General features: G+C 31.1%; 1 protein-coding gene across 1 annotated transcript; it reads left to right on the forward strand.

Moving 5' to 3' along the window:
* Positions 1–548: 548 nt before the first annotated feature.
* LOC124367705 (laccase-5-like) lies at positions 549–25,020 on the forward strand. Its single transcript, XM_046824778.1, has 11 exons — positions 549–706; positions 1,508–1,676; positions 6,147–6,267; positions 6,944–7,154; positions 8,144–8,367; positions 10,886–11,087; positions 14,155–14,345; positions 16,557–16,764; positions 17,704–17,913; positions 21,181–21,417; positions 24,796–25,020. The coding sequence occupies exons 1-11, from the start codon at positions 643–645 to the stop codon at positions 24,933–24,935; spliced, it is 1,977 nt and encodes a 658-aa protein (XP_046680734.1). The 5' UTR covers positions 549–642; the 3' UTR covers positions 24,936–25,020.
* Positions 25,021–26,148: the final 1,128 nt, after the last annotated feature.

Here is a 26,148-nt window from a genome sequence, read left to right on the forward strand (position 1 = left end):
AGTTAGTGTCAATAAACAAAATGTTTTGATATTGCGGTGGTTGTTTAAAAATTAAATACTCTAGACTGCACTATTTTACACTGATTGAAGTCGTAAAGTCTTTCCGGATAACTTATAAACCTTCCTAATTATATCAGCGTAGTAAATAATGAACCCATTAATCTCAAATTGGTTTTGTAAATATGTACAATATTGAATCCGGATCATTGCATAACATAGTATATTATAAACAAAATTCCACAATAGTGGTTATTTCCTATGTAACTAATATTTATTGTTGATATATTTATTATGGGTAGTTCAATGAGAAGTATTTATTTATAGTAAGGCGGATTAAAAAAGTATATTTATCAAAGTGCTAGTTCGACGTTTAAGACTGACTTTGTAGTAACTAAATAACTCCCATTTCTATTATTTAGTTATTTTGAAATACTATCTGCTTTTTAGTATAATTCAGCATAATACACGCTTGGAAAATTACCTCCATTGACAATTAGATGCCTCGTGTGCATGACGAAAGTTGTGTATTTGTTAGCTAATGCAGTGTAGTTCCTTCACGGTCCTTACTGTTCGTTCTGTTTCAGCTTAAACATTTTTGTTGGGAGCAGCAAGCTGGACGACGCTGTGGCCCAACCGTAGACAATGGTTTATCGTATTGTAACTATACTATTGTTGCTACACCGTGGTGCTGGTGATGAATATGACGGTTAGTTGCTGCATTCACGATAGATGTAATTTTCTATATTAATATTAATATTGCCAAGATAGATTATTTTTGTAGAGGCACATAGTGGTTTATTATTGTATAATATGATCTTTATACGAGATAGTATATTTTTATTCCTTATCCCCGCATTGAATTGCTTAAGACCTAGAGGAAGCCTTACGTAGAAAATCTCACAAGCATTTTCACCAGACAAGTTATCTTATGGTGGTTATGAAGTATTGAAGTGTACGTAGCGCAAAATGGTAAAGTATATATTGTAGCAGAAATAGAGTAAGAAACGATCCAAACTACAATTCTTTGTCTGCGGATACGTAGTGAAAAATTCTACTCAGGTTCTATGTATTAAAAATGAATAATAAAATTGGTGCCCTATATTATTCCTTAAAACTCTTTAGAACTCTATTTAAACGTTTTCACGGTCTAATAATGACTTTTTTAATCAACCTTATTGTTTCAAGTATGGAATTTAAAAAAAACCATGCAAATAGTAAACGACTTGTTTTTCATGTCATACGAATAGATTCAAAACCCATTCATTACAAAACCTAGCAATGAAGACAAAGCCTAACGGAATTTTACTCAATGAAAAGGCTAGAGGTCTGGAAGGTAAGTAATTCAATTTGCAGGGATCCCATCAAATGTACAGTTACATTACGTATTATTACTTTTACGTACTTATCATACATTACGTACTTTGTATGACATAAGATACAAGACAAATGATCTTTACACGGCATTCTCATCAGTGTAATAATATTTTTGTTTTAAATGATTACGTAGACACAACTTGTGCACTGCTGCAGTACCTGCAGATTGACGACGTAGACTGCGGTCTGTATGACACGCTCGACAACCTGCCAGCCAACAGTTGCACGAGGGAGTGTGTGGCTGGGGAACCTCGAGTGTGTTACTATCAGTTCACCGTTGAAGAATATTCTGCTATGGGCCAGTGAGTTCCATATATTTTATGATCACAAATACGTGTGTAATAGGGTGGGCTGAAAAAACTAAATTTTCGAATATCGAGTTCTAATAGGGCTCTAAAGTTGCGTATTCTTGAGCTGATTAAGAGAAAAATAATAAAAAAAAAAAAGCAGTAGCAGTCGTGGGACTGCCGATAGAAGTGAAAACGGAACTATTAAGTTGAGAGTAATTAAAACTATATGCCAAAATTATATGAAATTTTTTATGTTTTATTTATTAGTTACATATGATGGGTTAAACAAATCATGAACAAAATATAAATACAAAGTGGTTGAAAAAATAATTAATATACAATTATCTTAATAAAAACAATAAATTAACATATTTCATAAAATCTAAAATTATTATAACATTTTTTTTAATTTTCCAATTTTAAAATCCACGAAAAAATATTATCAAATAACTGCTCCATTGTAAAAAAGTACTGTAAGTATTAAAGAATATTATTTTAATGAAAAAAAGTTCAATGCAATCATTATACTTGTTGTAATTGCTCAATATTAATAGCTAGTTAAACATAGAATACAAGTGAGTAAACACCGAGTGAACAACAGTGAGTTGAACACCGTTGTAAATAATACAGTTATTGCTACGGATAAATTATATAATTGCAATAACAATTAAACCCACAATATTTTTAAAACTAATAAATTAGTTAAATTAACTTGGTTCTTTCGTAAAGGTATTTTTATTGCACAATAAACTAATTTATTGAGTTAATACGGTATCAGTGAGCCAATGCGCCAACTACAGTTCCGGCAGAAACGTTCACTCATCACTTCATACGCTACTACAGGCTAAACTAAACTTCCAATAAAAAAATGATAAATTACAAAAAAAATATTCATCTATTTTCACACAACTTTCTCGCTGACAAATTTTGTCTGACCAAAAAATAAAAAAAATCCTCGCTTACTACTTTTTTCTTGTTCATTGTAAACGCTATGTAAAATGTAAACAATAATCAAAATTATTTCGAAATTTTTTTAATATTTAAAAATGTAACCAATAGATTGCCAATATTAAGAGCTTTAATTTGACGCATCTTACAGAATTGTACGACATTGGCTTCACTTTTAAATCGCGAGAGGAAGCCGTAAAGGTCACTGATTTTCGCAGTCTGTTTTCATACTCAGCCGGGACAGTTTAAACACAGCGAGACTGACATTTTTATGCAGGTTAGTAGTCCGCGGCCAAGTCTATGGTTAAAAAACACAGCGAGACTGACTTTTTCATGCAGGTTAGTATCATTAGCATGGTTAGTCAAGGTAACAGAGATGGATTTATCAGAACCACATTGTTATCAAGGTCTGTCATGCCAAAATTTGAACATAAATCAGAGTTTAAACCTTCGACGTCATTCTAAGGTATTTAAACTTAGGGAAGCGTAGAACATGTAAATAATGTAAATACATTCAAACACACCCTATTTGGTTGGATGGTTGGGTAGGGTGTGGGTGGAACTCGAGTTGCAGCCACATCCCCGTGGTTAGTTCTGGGTCATTCCACCAAAACATTAGTGAAATGGGCGAAGAGCTGCAAATCTGTGATGTTTTACTCTTTGAAGAAAAATTGTTATTTTCGTACAATTTTCTAATAATTACGATATTTCTTGAGAACCTTATATAATTGTTTAAAGTATCTAAATATTTTTATTGACGTTATGGACTTATAAACGTAATATATATATACGGTAGTTCAATAAAAAAAATCATCATAAGACGGTTTAAAATATTTTTTTTGTAAATAGCACACTTTTTACAAAAAACAGTACACTTTTACAAAACTTTAAGCTCGTTGCGCGAACTAAAGATTTTAAATAATATTTTTTTAATTATTTTTCTCTTAATCAGCTCAAGAATACGCAACTTTAGAGCCCTATTAGAACTCGATACTCGAAAATTTAGTTTTTTCAGCCCACCCTAGTGTGTAATATAATATTATGACCAGTACTTTAAAATTCGTACATTTGGGATTGCCAGCTAAGGCGGTAAGATAGATTTACATCGTATTAAATAAGGGCCTTGACAGACATTAACATACGTGGTACCTAAAACTTCTAATTTTTATTATTTTAGGTTACCAATGTTCAGACTTATCTGTGAATGGTTTGTCTGGCTTTTGAAGTCCTACTTAGTGTTTCATGGATGTCATAGCAGTTAGATCATTATCAGACGGTAATTAACTGGTCACGACTTGTCATAATATCTGCAGCACGACGTGGAACAGAGGTGTAAGAGCAGACGGGGCGGTGTCGCTTGCACATTTTATCACCTTTAGTAAAACCTTCGTTAAAGAAACACATGAAACTACTTTCTACTACATATATTACAAATACTAACCCGCCAATAGTATTATTATGATCTCCAATATGAACGACGAGCATCAAATATATAGCATCTAACGGGAGAAGTGAATAAAAAAACCTAGCACTTGCTAGGTTTAAGAGATGTTCAAGTAACTGCTTGGTTCGAACTGAATAAAAAACTAGCACGTTCTATGGTCTATTATTATATTAGGATTGATTGTAACATAGGGTCTAATGGTCTTACTTTTGTCCTTCCTTGCTCTATGTAACAAGTAAGGTAATTCGTAATTGTGATTGTTTGAATCAATCCAAGGAAACAAAAGACGATGTTTGAAACTGTTGAGTCGTCCATTCATGGTTTTGTTTTTGGAAGATTTTCATAGATCTATAGCATGAACAATTTTAAGCCGTGTTATTGATAAAATTATTTAAGATTTTTTGATTGGTTTCTCAATAACACCAGTAGACGTAAATAACACAAGGAGAAAATGTCGTTTACCTACTGTCATTGGTGCACTAAATTGTACAAACGTACGGATTACATATACCAACCAGTACACAACCAGCAGATTTGCTTTTTAAGTTTTTTTTTTTGTGTTTTATTCACTCTAACCAATGTGTTATGTTTCGAACAATGACAATTGTAAATGACCTTATTTGTCACATCGTGTAAGAAAGGACAAAACTAGGACCATTAGACCCTGTAACTACTACTACACTTATTTCATAATTGAAAGTAACTGTTTTAAAATATTTGGAGAAGTTATACATCATACTTTTTTACAATTCCGATAAATATTGGAACCTTTGCAATCATCGTTTCAGCGTATTACTCAATATCTCGGAATCTAGGAACTACTATTATCTGTGAGTTTCCTGAGAGGTTGTCGGTCTCTTGGAGCTTTTACCTTTTAAGACATATAGTATTAATTATCTTGAACTTTACTAATGTTATAGTTTGAACGCTAAATAACATGTTGAAGATTTAATTAAAATTTTATATTAATTTGTTAAAAATTAAGGCTCATTGAATGATAATTTAAATTTAATGCCATTGAATAGTTAATTAAAAACTGATTGGCTCCATACACAGGTATTTAATAATGGAATTTAAACTTTGTGACCTGAGTGGTCTAAACATTGTATATTCCGTACACCGACCATCAATTAAAACGTTTATTACACTCCACGCAGTAGTATGGGAGATGGTACAGATTATGAATTTCCAGAAAACATATCGATTTGGAACTGTGACATTTAGAGGTCGGGAACTCCAATGCCCAGTAAATTTCAGAATCTGGCAACTAACAGAAATAAAGACATTTAAACACTGATGGATCTTAGAGGGCGATAAAGACAAGTGCTTAAGATTTTAATACTCATAAGTTTCTTAGGAAAAATTTACCGAAGGTTACGATTTGAGATAAAGAAGCCATTTGGAATTGAGATATTAATGTAACAAGTGTTCCCAATGACACCAATCTCTCATAGAACTTCACAATATGAATCTTTCATGGTCGAAGAGTTTGTGTTAGCAGGAATATTTCAAATGTTAGAAATGCTGAATGCCATTGCCCAAAATATAAAAAGAGACAGGAATATTTGACTGCTATGGTAGTTTCAGAGAATAGAATATTTTTATCCTAAAGATTTTCAAATCTCGTAAAATACTTGGTAGAGGTTACAGCCGAACGTTAGAGATCAAAAACTGCAAGAGATCCCGTGGAATCAGATACAACTGATCAACTGATATCTGGAACCATGCTCGGATCTCCCTAGCGATATCAATCTTGATCTACCATATTAAAGATATACATGTTTAAACAATCATTACAATGATGTTTACTCAGTGGAAACGTTATATAAAAAATGTATAAAGTTTGGTAAATTATTAAAACACATAATAAAGTACACATTGAATTGACAACCAAATTGTTATATACAACTTGCTTGAAGAATATTTTTACGATCAAGAATTCGAAAGTAATAGAATATGTGTAACAAATGTAATGTTCAACTGAATTATTATACATTTAACCTCCTTCTAAATATATCCATGGAGTTGTAATGAAAATATTACCACACAAAAAGTATGTATGCTGTATATAATGCCTGTAATGTTCCTAGAGCTTGTGAGGATTGCCTAACCAATGTAACTGATTGCTACAATCCGGGATGTGTGACAGCTGATGGATTCGAGAGATGTCTGTTGACTACAAACAGGCGCTTGCCAGGTCCTTCCATTCAGGTGAGTTATCCATCCTATTTTGTTTCAAATTGAATACATTATCCCTCAAAATACTCTAAACAGGAACCTAAACTTAATAAACTGATTCCATTTTGATATTTCAAATAAAAGTATTGATGAAATTATCGTGAACTATTCGAGATGTTATTTTATATTTCATGAAAATACTTTCAGTTTAACGTAATAGTTGTATTACAATACTACTACGGACAAATGCTCTGTCAGTAATATTAAATAGGCCTAAAAATATGGAAACGTAATATTATAAATAAAATATTTTATATTGGTTTGAGATTGCCGGAAAATAATTATCCCAAATTTTGCGTGTTTATCTTAACTGGTTTCTGACATTAAAATAATAAATAAAAATACACATAGATAACTAGATAACGGTAAAGGAGAAAAGAAAGACTATTGTTTGCATTTAATTTTCAATTCCTCTTGGTCGATGGAATAATATTCTAAAGTTCTTGTAGAAAATGTTGTTATACCATGCATAATTAAAAAAAATTTATATTGGATACTTTCTACCCAACCTTGTACGATCGCGAAGAAAATTGGTCCTGAATATAAATTAAGAGCCGTAAATAATCAGATTGTAAAATAATTAGTGATATTGACACCAGTACAATAGTGATAGTTTTCATTGGGAAACTAAGCAAAGATAATCTTCTAGGTCTGTGTTGGTGACCGTATCATAGTGGATTTGGTAAACATGTTGAAAGGTAAAAGCACCACGATCCATTGGCATGGAATTCGACAGAAGGATTACAAGTTCATGGATGGAGTTCCTTTTGTGACGCAATGTCCGATTCACCATTCCGAAACCTTCCGCTATAACTTTATAGCCGATGCTGCTGGCCTCCATTTCTACCATTCACATGAAGTTAAGATATAAACATAAATTCAACTATTTATAAAAATGTACAGTTTTAGTAATATCTATAATATTACTTAAACACTCTAATTGTATCTCTGTGTAAATGAGTGTGTGTTTTCTTTTACTTAATCACATACAAATTTCTGAACCAAGTATACTGAAATTTTACATATTACTCTTCCACTTCAATGGCAAAAAAATTGCTAAACTTAAAATGGATCAAGACTATAATATCTTTCAGTTACTATTACTTACTTTAGGATTGTTTGGAATGCCACTTTTTAAATGCTCATGGAGCCTTGGTCAAAATTTAATGCCTGCGGATACAGTTTCAATAGGGATGTTTTTACTCATTTATTTATTGTAAGTATTATATTACAAATTTTTACTTTAAAAACCATTTGCATTTTTCCTACAGTCACCAATTATACGTCCGATGGAGTACAGATTTAGAAATATTATTATGTTTGTAGTTTATATAACATAAAACACAAGCTTAAACATAAAAACAATATAATTATTCTATAAAATTAAGAAATAACTTAAGAAAATGTGTTTTACTTAAGTTTATATTGAGGTTGCAGACATACCTTGAATAGAATGACATTTTGCATGATTATATATCATAATAAAGACCTTTACCCGGGTGTAAACTTTTATTGAAATACAAACCATACAGAAGTCAAGATAGTTCATAAAAAATACGGGGTAATCAGACACTGCCAGTACTATACATAATACCAGTTTTATATAGGTAATTATGGGTATTTCATTTTGAAAGTCCATCTGTAAATATAAATATATTTATAACCACCAAAAAATTAAGTTTTACATTCTTGTAACAACTGATAAATGTAGTATATAATTTACACATTAACTTAAATGCAATCTTTGATCAGATCAATTTTGATGTTGATAGCAATGTAAGCCAATATAAACATCTTTAATGAAACATGTGTGCTGCAGAGAAATGTGGAACTTACTGGATATTTTTAGGCCTTCAGAAGGTAGATGGTCTCGTAGGAGGTTTAGTAGTACGTCGGCCGCGAGATGAAGACCCAAACGGAAATGAATACGACTTCGACCTGCCTTCTCACTTGATCGTCATACAAGACTGGCACCACCTATCAGCTGATGCAATGTTTCCTGGGCTCAAATATAGGTCAGACAGTCAGATGGCGCAGACCTACCTGATCAACGGAAGAGGACAGTGGTTGATGGTTTGTTTGTTTCTACATAGTCAATCTTTATTAGCTTTGCTTGCATAGGTTGTTAAAAATTACTAAGGGAAAATACCCTTTATTTGAACACAATATGACCTATAATTTAAACTGTCAGATAAATTTATACAGTGTTTTGAAAAAAATATAACAATAAAACATGCATATACCCTATACGGCATAATACAAAAATTCATTAATAAAAAAAAAAAAAACAAAACTCTCAATATCCTGGAGCATAATGAAGTAGTAGTTATATGAGCCTCTGTATGTAGGTAAAATGTAAGCGTAATTATATTTTAATAAACAATGATCATTACATTGAAATAATTGTTTCCTCTAAATTTTTATATACAATTGAAAGAAAGAAACTGACATTAACAAACTTTTTATTATTTAAAACAGTTTTTGCAAAATATTATTCAAGTGAATTTATACCTAGTGATATTCGTCCTAATTTTGGACGCTCACTATTTATCTTTTTCTTGCAAAATCTTACCATTGCTTACCAAATTTCCATTGTAAATCAGGACCGCTCACAACTGTTATAAGGCTATCATTAAGAGAACCCTTGGGAGCAGGGTCAACTAGGCATAAGTTTAATACAATGTTTATGTTTCTAAAATACATAAATATCAAAAGTACTTTCCAGTTACTTGTGCTTATGATCTGAAAGAAGGATAATATCAATCCAATTTACCTATCAGGGATATGAGGGTATGTAGTCGAGGTTATTAGATACTCTCTCCATCCTCTGGGTTTGAGTCGTTTTAATCTATATTGGTGAAACGATTCCTAGATCGGAGATTAATGCAAACTTCACAAATATTATCACTATCACTGTAATTTAAATTATACTCACAATCACTATACAACACTTTGTAAATTTTTCACGCAAGTTTGCACGCTACACATAATGTAAAAAAACAGTCAGAGAACACAGTGTACAAGATGAGCTATCAGCTGATCAGCAGCGAAACAGAAAAACAATATTTAAAAATCAGGTTAGCCACAGTATGAAAACGAAATTATTTATTTTAGTTGTGGTATCTAAACACCTAGTAAGACATATACCAACGATATCTAGCGTAAATATGGTGAATTACGTAGATATCAAATATCAAATTCCGACAACGAAATCAGCACGTGACTTGGCGTTCAGTTCCAGCCGGATGCCACGTAACCAGTGCGTGTGTCTATCTTAATGGGTAAAAAATAGCCTTAATAAAATGAAGTTTTACATATAACGTTAGCTATCGATACAATCTATCAGCTAAATAATTTACATAAAACACACACACACACACACACACACATATATATATATATATATATATATATGTTACTGTGAATTACGAGTGTTCGTATTGAAAGATTAATCATAATAAGTGATAAAGAAATATTACAAGGATTTCATGCATAATTATAAAATCATAAATTAATATCACATATGAAAATAGTTTATTGTGTAATTCAGTCTAAGAAAACCATACGAAACATATAGTAGCAAAGCAAATAATACAGTGTTTTATATACATTATAGAGTGGCCAATTATTTACCTTAAGTTTGAGAAAAAGGGAAATGATTTTATTAGTATAATTTAAATTATTCGGGTTCCCTATTTATATACTGTCTGCTTAAGAGCAGCCCTTAAATATTTCGGAGCACCAAGTCGAATGATTAAAAACGACCCTGTGATAAGTTCTGTGGTCTCTTCGGCATATCTGGCCAAAGTCAAAATTGAAGCCGAGTAGGACACAAATTAACTAACTTATTTCCTGTACGGGTTTTGATATACAAAAAGCCTTAGGTTATATGTTACACCGATCTTTGGGTTGACCGGGTGTTTAGTAGGTTGTTAACAACAGTTACGTAATCAATAAAAGTTAGGGTTAAATATCATTAAATGTAAGTTAAAAATCCACGAGATAGTAATTTCTCAGGGTTATTTATAATTGTGCGATGAAGCAGTGATTAAATCAAAATATTGTAGACCATAATAAAAGTCATATAAATGCACAAATGGATGGTGTTACCAGCTATAACCTGAAAAATAACTAGATGGGATAATCTATTACATTTAAAAATTGAGCGTCCATTACTAATCATCTTTACTTCTTATCTGTCTTCCTAAACTTTTTACATTCACGATTTAAAGTAACACGTTTTTACACTATGACAGAGAAGGTGAGAAAAATTATAAAAACACATGCAGAATAATCGAGCAATGAGGAACGAAACGGATGTAATCAACCGGAACAAAGCGAGATGTTGTCGCGTCGATTCATTCTAACAATCGACAGCTGTTACAACAATGTGGCAACGTCGCTTGATGAGGGGGGAAGTGGGAACGGTAACTTTCAATTCGGCCAGGTTTTATGATCTTGAACTTTAGTACTTTTATATTTTTTGTTTACTTTTACGTAATATTCAATGATAAGTGTGTTGTTTGAAACACTATACCTAATAATAATAAGTTAGTATATAAGTGATAACCTCTTTTTGATTGTTTTCCAGACTGACGGATACAGGCTCGCCAACACTCCTCTCTCTCAATTCAATGTTGTGCAAGGAAACCGATATGTGTTTCGTATTGTAGCTGCAACCTGTTTCGAATGCCAGTACATCTTCACCATAGAAAAACATGACTTGGTTGTAATTGGCGCGGATGTCCACTCCACAAAACCTTACAGAGTTGACAGTCTTACTATGTCACCAGGTAATAATATAGGCTATTATACAGTACATCCTTACATGGCCTTTGATGTCGATTGATAATTATCCGGCTGGTAATCATATATTCTTATCATAATAATAATAATATGTGGTAGTGCCCCATTTTTATCATTGCAAAAAGTGAAGGAGAAAACGAGTTTTAACCATACAGTAAGTATTTTCTTAGTTATTTTAAAAACAAATAATATTAAAGTTTAAAACGGAACACTTGAAAACATTTACTAGTTACTTTTGTTTTTATTCGTGGAAATTTACTTTCCAGGTTAGAGCCATTATCAAAGAAAACCCCTAAATACTTTATAGAAGTTTCATGTTTAATTTCTTCACATTCTGATAAGCACACTTTTAACTTCCAATTGTCTCACTTTGGCTTATATCTCTTCTTAAATTGAATAAGCCATATAAAACAACGTTTGTTTAAGATTCTGCCAATCTCATAGATGCCTGAGGGTGTTTACTACTTTCTGGCTTATTCTCTTACTTAACAAGAAACATAAACTTCCTTTAGTATAATATTTCCAGTGCTTTGACGCACTAGGTACACCCATCACAGATCCATCATTTTCACAAGGATTTCGCATTTATTCGATCGATAACTTTTAAATTGGTCGATAGGTCCAGTCCATGGCGGAGAGTAACTGATGAATTACGTGGATCTCACACAGTGTCATTATGTAATGTTGCTAGCCTGAACACAGCAGCTTACTTTCCACTACTCGTTCCGGGGGAGGCTAGAGCCAAGCGTCTCCATCTTTAAATCGTGACATTATTGAAATAATAGAGCCAGCTACCTCTCCTAACAAGATTTTGACAGGAGGGGAGTCCTACCACCAATTTTATCAACCAATCCTATTACTCTCAAAGCATGTACAATAGTTCTTTATAAAATTGCGAAAATACGCTAGTAAAGAGGATAAAAAATTAAATTCTTGGGACTTTTACAGTTATTTTTATCCACACTGTAATCCATACTACTATATTACAAGAAATAGTTGTCAAGCGGGGATTTGTACGCGATTTTGTTATAGCAGAAAAATTATAAAAAATGGTAAAATAATTACTTTAATTAATAAGTGAATACGCCTGAAGGATGTTCCAATGCCCTGATCAATATCAAAATAATTTGACTTGTGTTTTAAAAAGCAATTTTTTGGGGGCCTTAAAGTCGAATTTGAAATATATTTTCGAAATAAAATTGTAATGCTCATGTTGTCTTCAACATTCTAAAATAATTGACCGAATATCTGTAAACGTGTCGGTAACACTTATTGCATTTTATTGCATATTGAAGGAATACTAACTTCCTCGTAATAATCTTAGTGAAAGGAATCATAATGTATTATGATAGAGTGCTATAACAATCTTTAATTAGAAGTGACAAGTTTAAGGTTCGCATTATTTCGGTGTTAATTGTTATAAAGTACAAAAGATAAACAATGCTGCCTCTGCTTTGTATTTGAGAATTAGCGTACTTCGAGCTCGTGGCACTGCAACCAGTATAGTGACGCCTTCCTAGAAAACGGCTAATTAGGCTATTGTTATTTATAATTAATCCGTTACTTCATTTCAACTATCAAAGCCTAATAAGCATGAGTTAATTTAATTAATAATTAAATTTATCCAATTCCCTATAATTTCGAAGAATTCCCTAACTATACAAATTGGGGCCTCAGCGAAATACACCTCTAACCATCCTACTGTACGCAGTAGTTGCACAAAGACTATGACGCGTTTTTCCTAACAACTTGACCATCGTTGGCAGGAATATTCCTTCCAGAACCTGTCCTGTAGTATTCAAGATAGTAGGAGGCTCCCATTGTTGAGATGTATCTAAATGGTTGGCCCAGCTGACCATCTTGTCCACGGCAGTTCAAAAATTACGCGCCTAATACAAACTTATTGTGTTTGCGTTGTTGCCCTGACCAAAACAATTTATACATGCATAAAAAGTCTTCTTTAGCCTTAAAGTGTATAAATACATCACAAATTTACCTACTTCCAATTAAAGGGGCTATAGTATAATTTTTCTTATTTTTCTGATCAGGAAATTAGGTCTGTAAAATTCGTGGACTCCAGTCATTATAATTTACTTCTGCTCAAATATAATTTTGGTTCCCTAGTAGCGTTTGGCCTCGTTGATCCAATAAAGAAATTGTACATGTAGGTTGGCCTGAAAAGTGTTTCCGGTTCTGGTAGTCCATTTAGGGCAAATTACATATGTGTATTTACCAGTCTATAAGATTGGGACGTAAAAGACTATACAATTCTTCTATACGTCGCAATCTTATTAGATTTCGTATGAGTGATCTATGTAATTTACTACTATTTTATTTTTTGGTTCAGAACATAATGCCTTTATATCATGTACCCTTAGGGCACTAGGGAGTTGAGAAACAAAAATATTTAAATTTAATTTGGTCGTTTATCTGCATACTAACTCATGAAAGTGGCACATATGCGTAAGATTTAATTGCTGTAGGACATCGGGAAGTTGAAAAAAAAATCTTCTAGGATTGCAACCCGATTTCAACTTTTATATAAGTCGTTGATTTACTTGAAAATTATTTTTCTTCTGTTAAAGTACCTCAATACTGAATATTTTTGTGATAAATATTATCTTAGTAGAACATTAGGACGTTGGAGAAGCAGAATAAGTAGTTCTAAAATGGGTTAAATACCACTTAAACCCCTAAATGTGTTTGGTCTTATGCTTTAGATTTTATATTTGAGTAATGAAGCTACAGTTGTAGAATCAGTAATAAGTTAGTGAGGGCTTTACCTTTTCTGTATATAAGTGATAACAAATACCTACCAATGTTTCAAATGTTGACCTTTTTAGTTTATATTTGAAATAGTTTTGATGTGTTTATAATTAAAAATGTTAAACTGAATTTTTTCTAGAATATGCGTAGCTTACCTTAAACTTATAAATTTCTAAATATAAAAGTCTTACAAAGAAGATAGCATTATGTTGTCGGAGATTTGGTAAAGCAACATTGTTGTTTTATGATTATTCAGATATATTCATCACAATTCACTTTTGTTTGCAGGAGAGAGGTACACAGTTGTAGTGAACTGTAACAGATCCATCGACTCCTACTGGATACAAGTGAGGACAGTGGGGTTCTGCAGTGACATGGCGGCGAACCAAGTGGCGGTTCTCACCTATGAGGGAGCGAGCCGTTCTCCCTCTTCAAAAGCCCCGTCCTACGACGTGACCGAAGTCAACGACCCTGGTTTGGTAACTTTTAACTTAATTTTACATGATTTCTGGGTGTAGAATTTTAATGCATTGTATTTTTCAAATCATAGATTTTGTTATTGTTAACTAAACCGATATTATTTAAATTAGTAACAAGGTTTAAGATCTTAACCAGTTTAGAATACTTAATGCAGTGTAGGATAACTTTATTAGGTATATAATCAGTAATAAACAGTAATCTATAAGGTAAGAAATAAAAGAATATTGTATAAATACGTTATCTAATACTGATTCATTTATTTTTCGTTTCCTTCACAGGAAGCTTGATTTTTTGAAATAAAAAGCTGCATTAATTATTATATATTATTATTTATTATTATATATTAGTTTATTTCGTAAGATAAATACTGCTTTATAAACCTCATGATAAGTCAGATATCAGAAACTCAGAATACTCATTCTGGATTTCAGAAACTACGAGTAATTTTGGCCCCAGCATATGCAATGGCCTCCCTAAACCTTTTACAATTATTGTATCTTTTTCATCTTTTAAAGAGAAGATGAAGGAATTTTTATCAATACCAAATATTTGTTACTACTGATCTGTGATTTGGATATTATTTGTTAGTTTTAGTTAATATTTAATGTTGACCTTAACTGATTTAAAAAACAGTTGTATGCTAAAAAACACTCATAAATAAAGGCGTTTTTAATTACTTAATATAATAAAAAATAGATCCGTCCATAATATTATTCTTCAGATTTTTTTAAGGTAGTGAATATTTATATTTCACATCAAGAGTACTTGTATTGTATAACATTTAATTATTATCTCAAATTATATGAGAAATTATACTGAAAAACGCCTGTTTGTTTAAATATTAATGGAAACATCTTTAAGAGCTCATCACTTTGAAATTGGGACCAAATTGAAAATAATCCTGTAATGCGTTGTTATACTTTCGTATATTTTTAATTTAATGGTTGTATTAAATATTGCCAGAAATTATTGTTATGCCATTAGTTAAGTCATGCATTAGTCGTAACACTGCAATTAGACACAAAATAAACTCCAATCGGCAGAATAGTATACCAAAAAATATAATTGTAAAAATCGAAACTAAAGTTTACATTTTAATTAGTAACATGGTGAATAAATTAGTCTTTTATCAAACTAATCTCTCCGTATAAGTATATGGTATCACCGAATAACACAAGTATTTGCTATAAAAATCATATCTGGTGATGTTCAATTATCTAACGATCAATTATCAACGTCTAATCAGAGATTTAGACGTAATTACTTTATGTAGACATTTATATGATGATTATCTTATAATTAAAAGATGTCGTATACCTGACCAATTAAAGAGTGTATGTAGGTTGTAACATACAAAACTGCTAAAAGAAGAAAAATAAACAATTTACTATTTTAGGGAGATAATTGAGTATAAAAGTTAGATTTTTCAGAATTTTATGGCTATAAATGTCAGAAATCCTTTGGAACAAATTAATATCATATACAAATTAAAATATGTACCATGAGCTCAAATTAAAGTTCCTAGAATTAAAACAGTTTGCGAACTGCTAAAGTGTATACTATAATAGTTGACAAACAACATAATAAATGCCGCTCAATATCAAAATAAAATAATATAGTGTATATTTATCAGTTTTTTTTAAATTAAAATATAGTCATAAATAATGAAAAATAATACTATCAGTTGAAAAAAATGTATTGCAAAGGTGTAGTAAATAATATACATTTATTATTAAGACTTCAAGCAGAATTTAATTATTTTTTATCAAGAAAAGTTGAAATTTCCATAAATTATAGTTTAAAAAATTTGCATGCATTAAATTCGTACATCAAAATATTTATCTTTAACAAGAAAGAGCTCCTTCATGTTCAAATTTCGTAGAGGTCTAATTAAGCATAGACACGATTAATATTCTACTTTACGAATAACAATAGTTACGATACATTGTATACTTTGCTAATAAATACCAATGTAATAAAATTAATATCAGTGTACATCGAAGCAAGCGTAGCTTAATTTTGAGGCTTAACAGAGATAAAAAACTAATGAGCTCTCCGTTTAAATAATTAAAACAAAATTTAAATACTTATTTTTTATATTCATTAATTTTGTCAAAGTATTTACCGCGGTTGGTTATTAATTAATAGCATTATTTTAATTATATTTAAAGACATTTCTAGATATTTATTGCCGACCGTGTTTTAAACAGACCATGGGTCCAGTAAACTCCATGTGCACTGAAGAAACCCGAGTTACGGACGGACCCTGTGTTTCTCATCTTCGAAGCGCCACCGAATCTTCTTATGACATATACAAGTCCGAGCCAGATGAAAGGATTATAATGGCCTATGGATTCTACCCCTATGACGATAACTTAGTAAACCTTACACGGGCGAAAAAGTTCACCACCTTTTTACGTAAGATGATATTAATATTATTTTTATATTTTAGATATCCAGTGGATGGTTATTTTGAGTAGTTGGTTATAACGTTCCGTAGAAACATAGTTGCTTTAAGTATTTAAGCATAACCACGATAAAATGTTAGCACTAACATACATGTACCAAATTCAAGGTACGTGAGTGTTCTATCGACCACTTTATATTTTATAAATTTAAATGTGTTTTTTCTATGGATAATATATTCAAAATGTTTGCGTGATAATGTATTACATTTAGATTTGCTGGGGTATGTAATCTTTTAATAGCTTCATACGATTTACTTAGTTATATTATTTTAATTTAAAATCTACATACTGTGATATTTTAATAGTTGCCGCTCATGTCCGGATAATCTAACAGCTAAAGTATCATTTCATTAAATCACTAAAAACTAAATTTATTTCTATTCATAAGACATAGAGGCTTACGAATTAAAGTAGACTGCAATAAAGTCGTCAGTTATAATAATAATAATATACAAATTATTATAAACTAAACATAGGCTAACTACGTTAACGCTGACTTTATCGCTTATTAGAAAAAGAATATTTAGCAAAACAACGCTTTTGGCCAAATGTACTTTCCAAACAATCGGATGAAATGCTCAAATCTGTCTAAAACTATGTAGTACTATAATCTAGAGCTGCACTATCCAGAAATGACAACTTTTGAATGTAATCAAAGAACGCCAGATGCTGTTGCTGAAAGCTCAAGTCAAGTTCTATATAAATTAGGTCCTAAGTGGCTACGTTAATTGAGACAGGCAATGCTCTTCCATCGGACATTTCATAAATTGAAATTCTTAAAGGTTATTATTTTTAACACGATAAAAGTGTATTAATTAATGTATTTATAATTATTAATCGTCAAATTAAGTGTATTTTATCGCATTTATATAATTAATGTCTGTCCCAGAAACTGCAAATATTGCTCTTGGTGCTACTATTAACGGAATCATCAACAAGTATCCTCCTTCTCCACTCCTCTCACAGTTCTGTGACATACCACCTAGCATGCTTTGCTCTGCTGATGCGCCCAGCACTTGGAACAATGTGTTCAGAGAGTGCGTTCACATAGTCAAAGTTCCAGCCAACAAGACTCTCGAGATAATTTTGCTTGCTGTTGGTAAATTATTCATTCTTCTTAATAGTAATTATTATAAACGCTTAATTTAGTGTTTAAACTCAGAAAATCATGGAATTTAGAGTAAGTGTGAATGTTAAGTTTAGATCCAGTTCACTTTTATTTTAGTGGAGCGTCTGAAGTCTGATATTATCATTGACTTAACTCATAATTGGATATTGAAAAAAATCTGTGACGATGAAGTTGAAAATGAACTATTTAACCGTTCGATATCAGAGATATACAGATCACAAAATATAGTGTAACAACCTCAAGAATTGTTCTTATCGTTTCATCAGGTGCACAACTAAGTGCATTACGATGCATTGGACACGATCTCTAAGCACGAGAGAATTAAATTCAAGCCTTCCCATTATAGTTAAGCCAATGTAGTGATGGATTTTTCTTCAATTCAAGTATAATCCACAAATTTTTAATTTTAAATATTGTATGTTAAGTTTGGTTAATACAACACGTTTGTGTTTATAATGGAAACATGTTTTATATGTCTGAGTTCAGGACTGAACGTTATATTTTGTTTTCTAAATTGATTAAATATACTAAATTACATCCAAGAAATCTCGAAGATAAAGAACAAAATCACCTACATTCACTGAGTTCAGAAGAGCCTTAGACAATTAGTACACGTAAACATACTACGCTGTAGGATGACTCCATCTGTGTGGAGATGATGGAAGGGAAGTACAATATAAACCAGAGGACGCTCTTCACAAAAACATTCAACCTTGATACAAATGTGAACTAGGTACTTAAAAGTCTTTAAAGGCAGGAAGTATGATGGGAATATTATGATAAGCCATTTAAAGGGTGTGATTGATAGAATGCTATAAATATTCACAAACATCCTCAGTTTTAAAGCAGGATGTAATAGAAAAATAAAAAAAAATTGTTATGGTCATATTTTTAAATACTTAGCATCCTAGGAGAGTCACGATACCTTTAGAGGCAACGAGTATGGTATGTTAGCCATTTTTAAGTAATGATTTATGTACATCTTATAAATCCGATAATTTTAATTAAATATCGAACATATACTAACTTTATGGTATATATTGTACCATAAGGTGTCGTTGCAGAGAGATCTTGAATCATGGGGTGCGGCTACCCGTCGCATATTGTCTAATAAACAAATACTAAATATAATGCATAATATTATATTGTAATATAAGTTTACAATATTTGATACAAATAGTATAAATATCTCTAGTTTACCGAAATATAATCAAACCTGCAACGTGCCAAATGTACCGTCAAAAATAATTACGATGATTCCAGGGGTCGATAATACAAATCGTGAAATCGATGTTTCTGTCTGTGAGAAAACGGATTGGAAATGGATGGCTTAGATTATTGGAAGCACAAGGCTCTGTAGGGTTTGAGACAAATCACCATAGCCGTGTTGGTTCCCTTGGAAACAGATTTATTTTCGAAAAAACATGCATTTAATATAGGAAGACATTTTACTTAGACAAGACAGCACTAACATTACACCACTGGCTTTGTAATGTTATTATATATATTAAAAAGTGGTGGTTGAATAACAAAGACAACCATCCGATTTTGGTATATTAGTAAGCAAACCCATCAGACCCAAAGAACGGAAATTAACGTTATAATAGAATTATTTACAGCTAAACCACTGAGTAAGAGAGCTGCTCTAAGTTGTTATTAGCAACAATAAGACACCATTTAGCCAGTTTAATAGATTGTGTGTTTATGTAAGATGGATTGAACAGACATAATAGGTACATCTGATGTTACATTATTTTACTATAAGTAGTAAATTTATTTTGGCAAATTAAATTTCAAATTCATTAAGACGTAACAGGACTTTACCTACAAACATGAAGTAGAACATATTTTAAGAAAATTTAATAATGAATGGTCTTATATTTTAAATTTCAAGTTATAAAGGATTGTGGCCAAACCTACAAAAGTAGAACGCAAGGCCTGTTGTGACGTTTTTAACGCGGCTATGTTGCAATTTAGTCTCGGGATACAGAGGAGAGAAGATAAATTAATAAAATAATCTTAGCCTAAAGCTAAACATAAATATTTTTATTTTGATCAAAGTAAAGCAATTTGAAGTGGAGAAACTTTTTTGTAGTTTCAGTTCCATTTTAAAAATTTTGGAACAAATATTTAGCTGAAAGTTAGAATAAACTATTTATGAGATATTTCTACATAAATTATACCCGTACATTAGGACACATTACAAGAAACAGCACTCTTACAATATGATCTACAAATTACTCTCAAATCCTGCCTAGAACCGCCTGCTGTAGTTGAGGCAGAAAAGAGTAGAAGGATAAAAGTCGTGGTATGAGCAAGGTGGTAGGGATTTGAAAGGAAATTAGAGGAGGAGGTAAGTCGTGTCCCAAGAATTAGCGGTTGGAGGGAATTAGGGGTTGGAAAGGATGTTAGAAATAAGAAGGGTCGGAGGAGATAAAAAAACCTTAGAATTAATAGAGGAAGGAGTTATGCAATTGAGTTAATTATATAGTAATGCATTTTGGAAAAAATAACAAACTTAAATTAAAACATGTCACGAAAGTTATGGACACAATTAATTAGGAGACATTAAAAATTATCACTTCGAATGAATATGGCTGGTATATAGATCAATAAAACTTTTATGTTAAAAAGAGCCGCGTAATATTATAGACTGAAGAGTTTTTAAACAAAATTTAAGTATAGGTTCTATTAAGGTGTATTGAGAAAATATGTTTAACAATTCTGGCCAACAAATCTTTAAAGTTCCATAGAAAAATATTTCCATTAACAACTAGAAAAGTCTGGAAGCTTTTAATACCTGAAATTCCTGAATAGTATAACAGGCCACAGTCATATACAGGCGTAAATCATTTATGTACGGTTAATATATATGTATTTTAAAACACATTTTTGGTCAAATCATATTTTTCTTAGCCTTGACGATTTTTACTGTTTTAGTAAGTAGTTTAAAAATTTACTTTATTTACCTGCAGGCAAAATAATCCACCAGTAATATAAAATGTTATATGCTTTATTACATAATGTTACATTTAAAACCTCAGGGCACCTTAAGTAAAAATTTTCACCCAAATCCTAATTTATGTGATTCACAATCATACAAAAATCTATCACCTTTGATATATTTAGATAAATCTATGTATGTATTTTTAATGTTTTTGCTGAAGCTTTTACTAAAACAAATATACAAGAGACGTGCTTTATGCCGCTCAAATATAACTGTCCAAAAACTTTCAGGCACGTACGATCCGGAAGGAATATCGCACCCTACGCATCTGCATGGCTACGACATGCACGTTATAGAAATGGGTGTTCTGAACCAAAGCTTATCATTTAACCAATCTGTCGTCCAGCTGTTTAAATCACTTGTCTCCGAAGACCGAAATGACATACCAACGGATACTGTTACGAAGGATGTTGTAGCTCTTTCCGCTGGGGGATACTTAATAGCCAGAATATACACTGATAATCCAGGTAATGCATTCAGTTAAGGTAAGAGATATTTATTTAATATCAGTAAAGATGATAGAACTTGTAAGTAAGTAAGAGACTTTGTGATAGCCTACTATGAAATTGAAACTAATGAATTGTTTTAAATTTATAAAATCTCAGTTTCTTTTAAAGGTTTCATTGAAAATTATAGTTATTGGGTTCTTAATACGGAGAAATATATTTGACACACAAGTAGTTATATAGTGGTTTCCTTCCAATGTATCAGGAGATGTATGGGTGGTAATATGGTTATGTCGGTTCGCCTCCCTTTTCAATATCGGAATTATTTACATAATTTTTATATAAGTTAATTAATTACGCATTTAAAAATAATTAAATATTACGAAGGCCAAACTTTGGTGCAACTTATTAGGAGTACAGCTCTGAACATATTTATTCTGTAATATACGTGTCACATAAACATTTCCAAAAAAACTAAACAACATATAACGTTTAATCGTACACCATTTTTAAACACCTTACGAATAAAAACAATTATTTTCTGGTCTCTTTCAGTCCCAGATCTAAACAGAAAATAACGTCGTGTGTTATTATCACGTGATCTTATAACATACACGTACTATTAGCCTTTATGAATTATCATTATATAAATAATTTCATAATCTTCAATAACTCTAAATTATACTGAAGTTAGCTTGGCTGTAATCTTCTACGACTAATTCTTACAGTTAAAAATTAAATAGGATTTAATATGCTTAAATGTTATTTAAGCACGACAAGTAAAACCAAGACTATTGTAATAAATATGACGTTTTGGAATGTTCGGTTATGAACCTTTGTTTATACTGAAACTGTAAACGTATATCTATTTATTGATTTCTCAGCGTTAAAATATATTTGTGATGTGGATTTAAATAACATATTTCTGTGAGAAATTCTATGTTTTGTAATTACTATTTTCCGGTTAAGATAGTCCTTAACAAAATAGTGGCATTTACTACAGTAAATGGTGTTAAAAATACACTTTTCTTTGTGAATGAATTGTACGAATAGCAGGTGAAATCTGCCTCCGATTTCTGTCTCCATTGAAGTAGATCAATGTCAAGTAGATGTCTCGGTATATCTCACAACGTTCAATGTTTAATTTTAAAGTGTTATGGAGTTGTTGGCAAATAATTCATTACAGTGAAACTAAGTTATCTAAATTACCAACACAGAGTCTCCGTCACCTTTATGTGAGACCTTCAAAATAATTGTAGAAATACCCTAATTCATAAGAGTGACCTAGTATTGTCACTATAATGGTGTTATTGGTTTACAAAATACTGTCGCTGCAAGTAAACCTGCCTCGCTGTTACATAACAAACCATGGATAACGTATATTGCTGTTTCCTCATTAATTGAGCCTTAGTTATTGTTTAATATATTATGTTTCTTAAAGCCACGTATTATTCTGTAATGTTATTGGACTTATAATATATATATATATATATAAGTTATGTACTGCACCCTCTGGTGGAGATACTCTATGACAAATAATTATAACCAGATTAATGTTCAATAATAAATAATGATATTTAAATGGAGTTAGTGTTCTGGTAAATAAATTTATAGTCTTGTTATGTTAGCAATTGTTTATTTTCTTTCTTATTAATGTTATTTGTCTTGTAGTAATCTTAGTTACAAATAAAAGTTACAATTTCATTACTGTACAAATTCAACTCAATTATTAAATTATAATTGTTATATATAATTTTTTTTAAGAGCACATTTCAGAATGATTTTTGAGCACCAATATTGTTATATAGTTACTGAATTTAACTTGAATTGGTATATCCCGACAAAATATAAAATACTTCTTCTTTTTTAAACGAACTAAAAAACTTACACCCTTTATTGGTTTTCTTTTCTAGTTTACTAAAAAACCTAACAAGAAAAAAATTGAAAATCTTATTAGATTTTTTTATTTACTTCAAAATTGTATTACTTTGTTAAAATAATTTACTTTTAAATTTCCTAAAAAATTTTTAGTGAAGTTTAATAAATATTTAAAATAGAACAAAGTAAAGATATATATATATATATATATATATAATTTCAATAAATATTGAATCGCAAAAAGTACTTGCTCCGCCGAGACTCGAACCCGGATCTCTCACTTGCCGGGTGAATGTGCTACCACTACACCACAGAGCCCTCACTTTTTACGATTCAATTATTTTGTATTTGGCCGTTTCTTTCACATATGTGTTTAAATAACCAAACTAACATATGATCGGAAGACCAAATACCTGTCAAATGACTTCTGTTTACATTCATTAAATTTGTATAAGTGGCAATAGCCTAATTTAATTTCAATAAATATTGAATCGCAAAAAGTACTTGCTCCGCCGGGACTCGAACCCGGATCTCTCACTTGCCGGGTGAATGTGCTACCATTACACCACAGAGCCCTCACTTTTTACGATTCAATTATTTTGTATTTGGCCGTTTCTTTCACATATGTGTTTAAATAACCAAACTAACATATGATCGGAAGACCAAATACCTGTCAAATGACTTCTGTTTACATTCATTAAATTTGTATAAGTGGCAATAGCCTAATTTAATTTCAATAAATATTGAATCGCAAAAAGTACTTGCTCCGCCGGGACTCGAACCCGGATCTCTCACTTGCCGGGTGATTGTGCTACCATTACACCACAGAGCCCTCACTTTTTACGATTCAATTATTTTGTATATATATATATATATATATATATATATATATATATATATATATATATATATATATATTGTTCTAGGGTGGGATTTGGATTAATTTAATTTTGATGGTGTCATGTGGCCTTCTACAGGCATGTCTCATATTGCAAGTTTAGCGGTTACATGGAGACGAATCCTCCCCTGTTTGTAATAGATGATTGTACAAGTATCACATGCCTACTAAATAATATATATACATTTTTATTTAAGTTAGAACATTTAGTTGATTGGTTCAAAGTTCAAAGAAAATGTACGTACCCTTAAACTTGGGTCTTCTTTCAATCCGGATCAAACTCTCTGCCTAAACTACACTATACAGTAAGTAGAGCTCTCCAGTAGTTTTGTTGTAGCACATGTTTCCTATTGGTCAACAAGTTTCACACCTCTGGAATACCATTGTTTTAAATTTGCAGAATTCAACTTGTCCAATTCAAAATACTTCAGGGATTAATCTACTTGTTTTAACATTATATCAATCTTAAATTTTCTATTTATTAAACTAAACTTATTACATATAATAATTTTTTGTTAAATGTTAAATTTTCTATAAATCAATTTAGTACTGTAATTTATTTAGTACATACGATACAATTTTTGGATAAATATTTAAATTAACGTTATTAATTTTTATTGCAGGATTTTGGTTTTTCCACTGCCATTTTGCCTATCACTTGGATGCTGGAATGAGTGGGGTTTTGCAGGTAGGAGAGGTAGATACGTTTCCTGAACCTCCTGCTGGGTTCCCGAGATGTGGAAGTTTCCTGCCCCCATTATAAGAGACTTACATTTCCTTTACGCAGGGTTTAAACATTAACCGATGTATTTGTAAATTTACCTAGAAATAAATCTTATTACAATAAATACCTGTTTCTATTATAGCTCTCCAGAATATTTATAAAGTAAATAATTGTATAATTCAATGATCAAGTACTATACATAAACTTTGTGTTTAGCCAAAAGGCTACCGACATATATATACATTTGTTAGTTAGACTGGCTAAAAAACACATCCAAGCTACATATAATTAATAACTTTGAACCAATTATAGTCTAAATCCACTAAGAATCACATGAATTATATAATAGTGTTCAAATTATTCCCGCTAATTTGTATACTAGATAAACTATAAAAAGGATCAGCGGTAAAAAGAAACATTATTGAAAATGAATTAAGAAAACGAAAACACATTTTGCTTGCACTGTAATAAATAATACTTATCGATACTCAGTCATTTTCAAAATTTTGAATGGGCATCATCTCGAGAGACTAAGAAATATCGAGGAGTGTAATTAAAAGATTTGTATAATTAGCTACATAATATATTTTTTAAATTTTTACCGTAAGGTGACTATTTAAACTAAATATTTTACTCGCATGAGAATACCCAAACTTTGTATTGGTTAAGATTAACTAGCTCATCCATACTAGTATTGTCTGCGTATTTTAAAAGTTATGAAAGTTATTGTATCCACATGCTTGCTTTATATTGCATGTAAATAAATACATACATCATATATACATACATACATCGCCTAAAAAGTCTATGCGTACAACGTACAGGAGTATGCTAGACCATGTGTGAAAGCTTTGCTGGGGTTGAATCCAAAACCCAATCTATTGATAATTTCACGATGATATCATGAGTTAACATTTCTTATGATTGCAATATGTTTGTTTAAATATGTTTTTATCACGTGACATTCCCGTTGACATTATGGTTACCCAAAGAACAATGTAAAAAGTTTTCTAATGCCCATCGGGATCCCATAGAGTGTGGGATATATCAATATAAAGTTTATTTAAAATCGAACTCGATATTTCCTATACAATAATGAAGGCGTAATTCAATACAATAATAGTAATATAATATATTTAAATAAATAAAATACGCAATTTTTCTCAAAGAAAACCCAATTATTTTACATTTAAATTATCTAAGTATAAATACTGTGTGTGTCTGCCTTTCTAACTTTCACTGTGCTCAATTT

This window comes from Homalodisca vitripennis, chromosome 8 (assembly GCF_021130785.1).
Source record: "Homalodisca vitripennis isolate AUS2020 chromosome 8, UT_GWSS_2.1, whole genome shotgun sequence".
Taxonomy (NCBI): Eukaryota; Metazoa; Arthropoda; class Insecta; order Hemiptera; family Cicadellidae; genus Homalodisca; species Homalodisca vitripennis.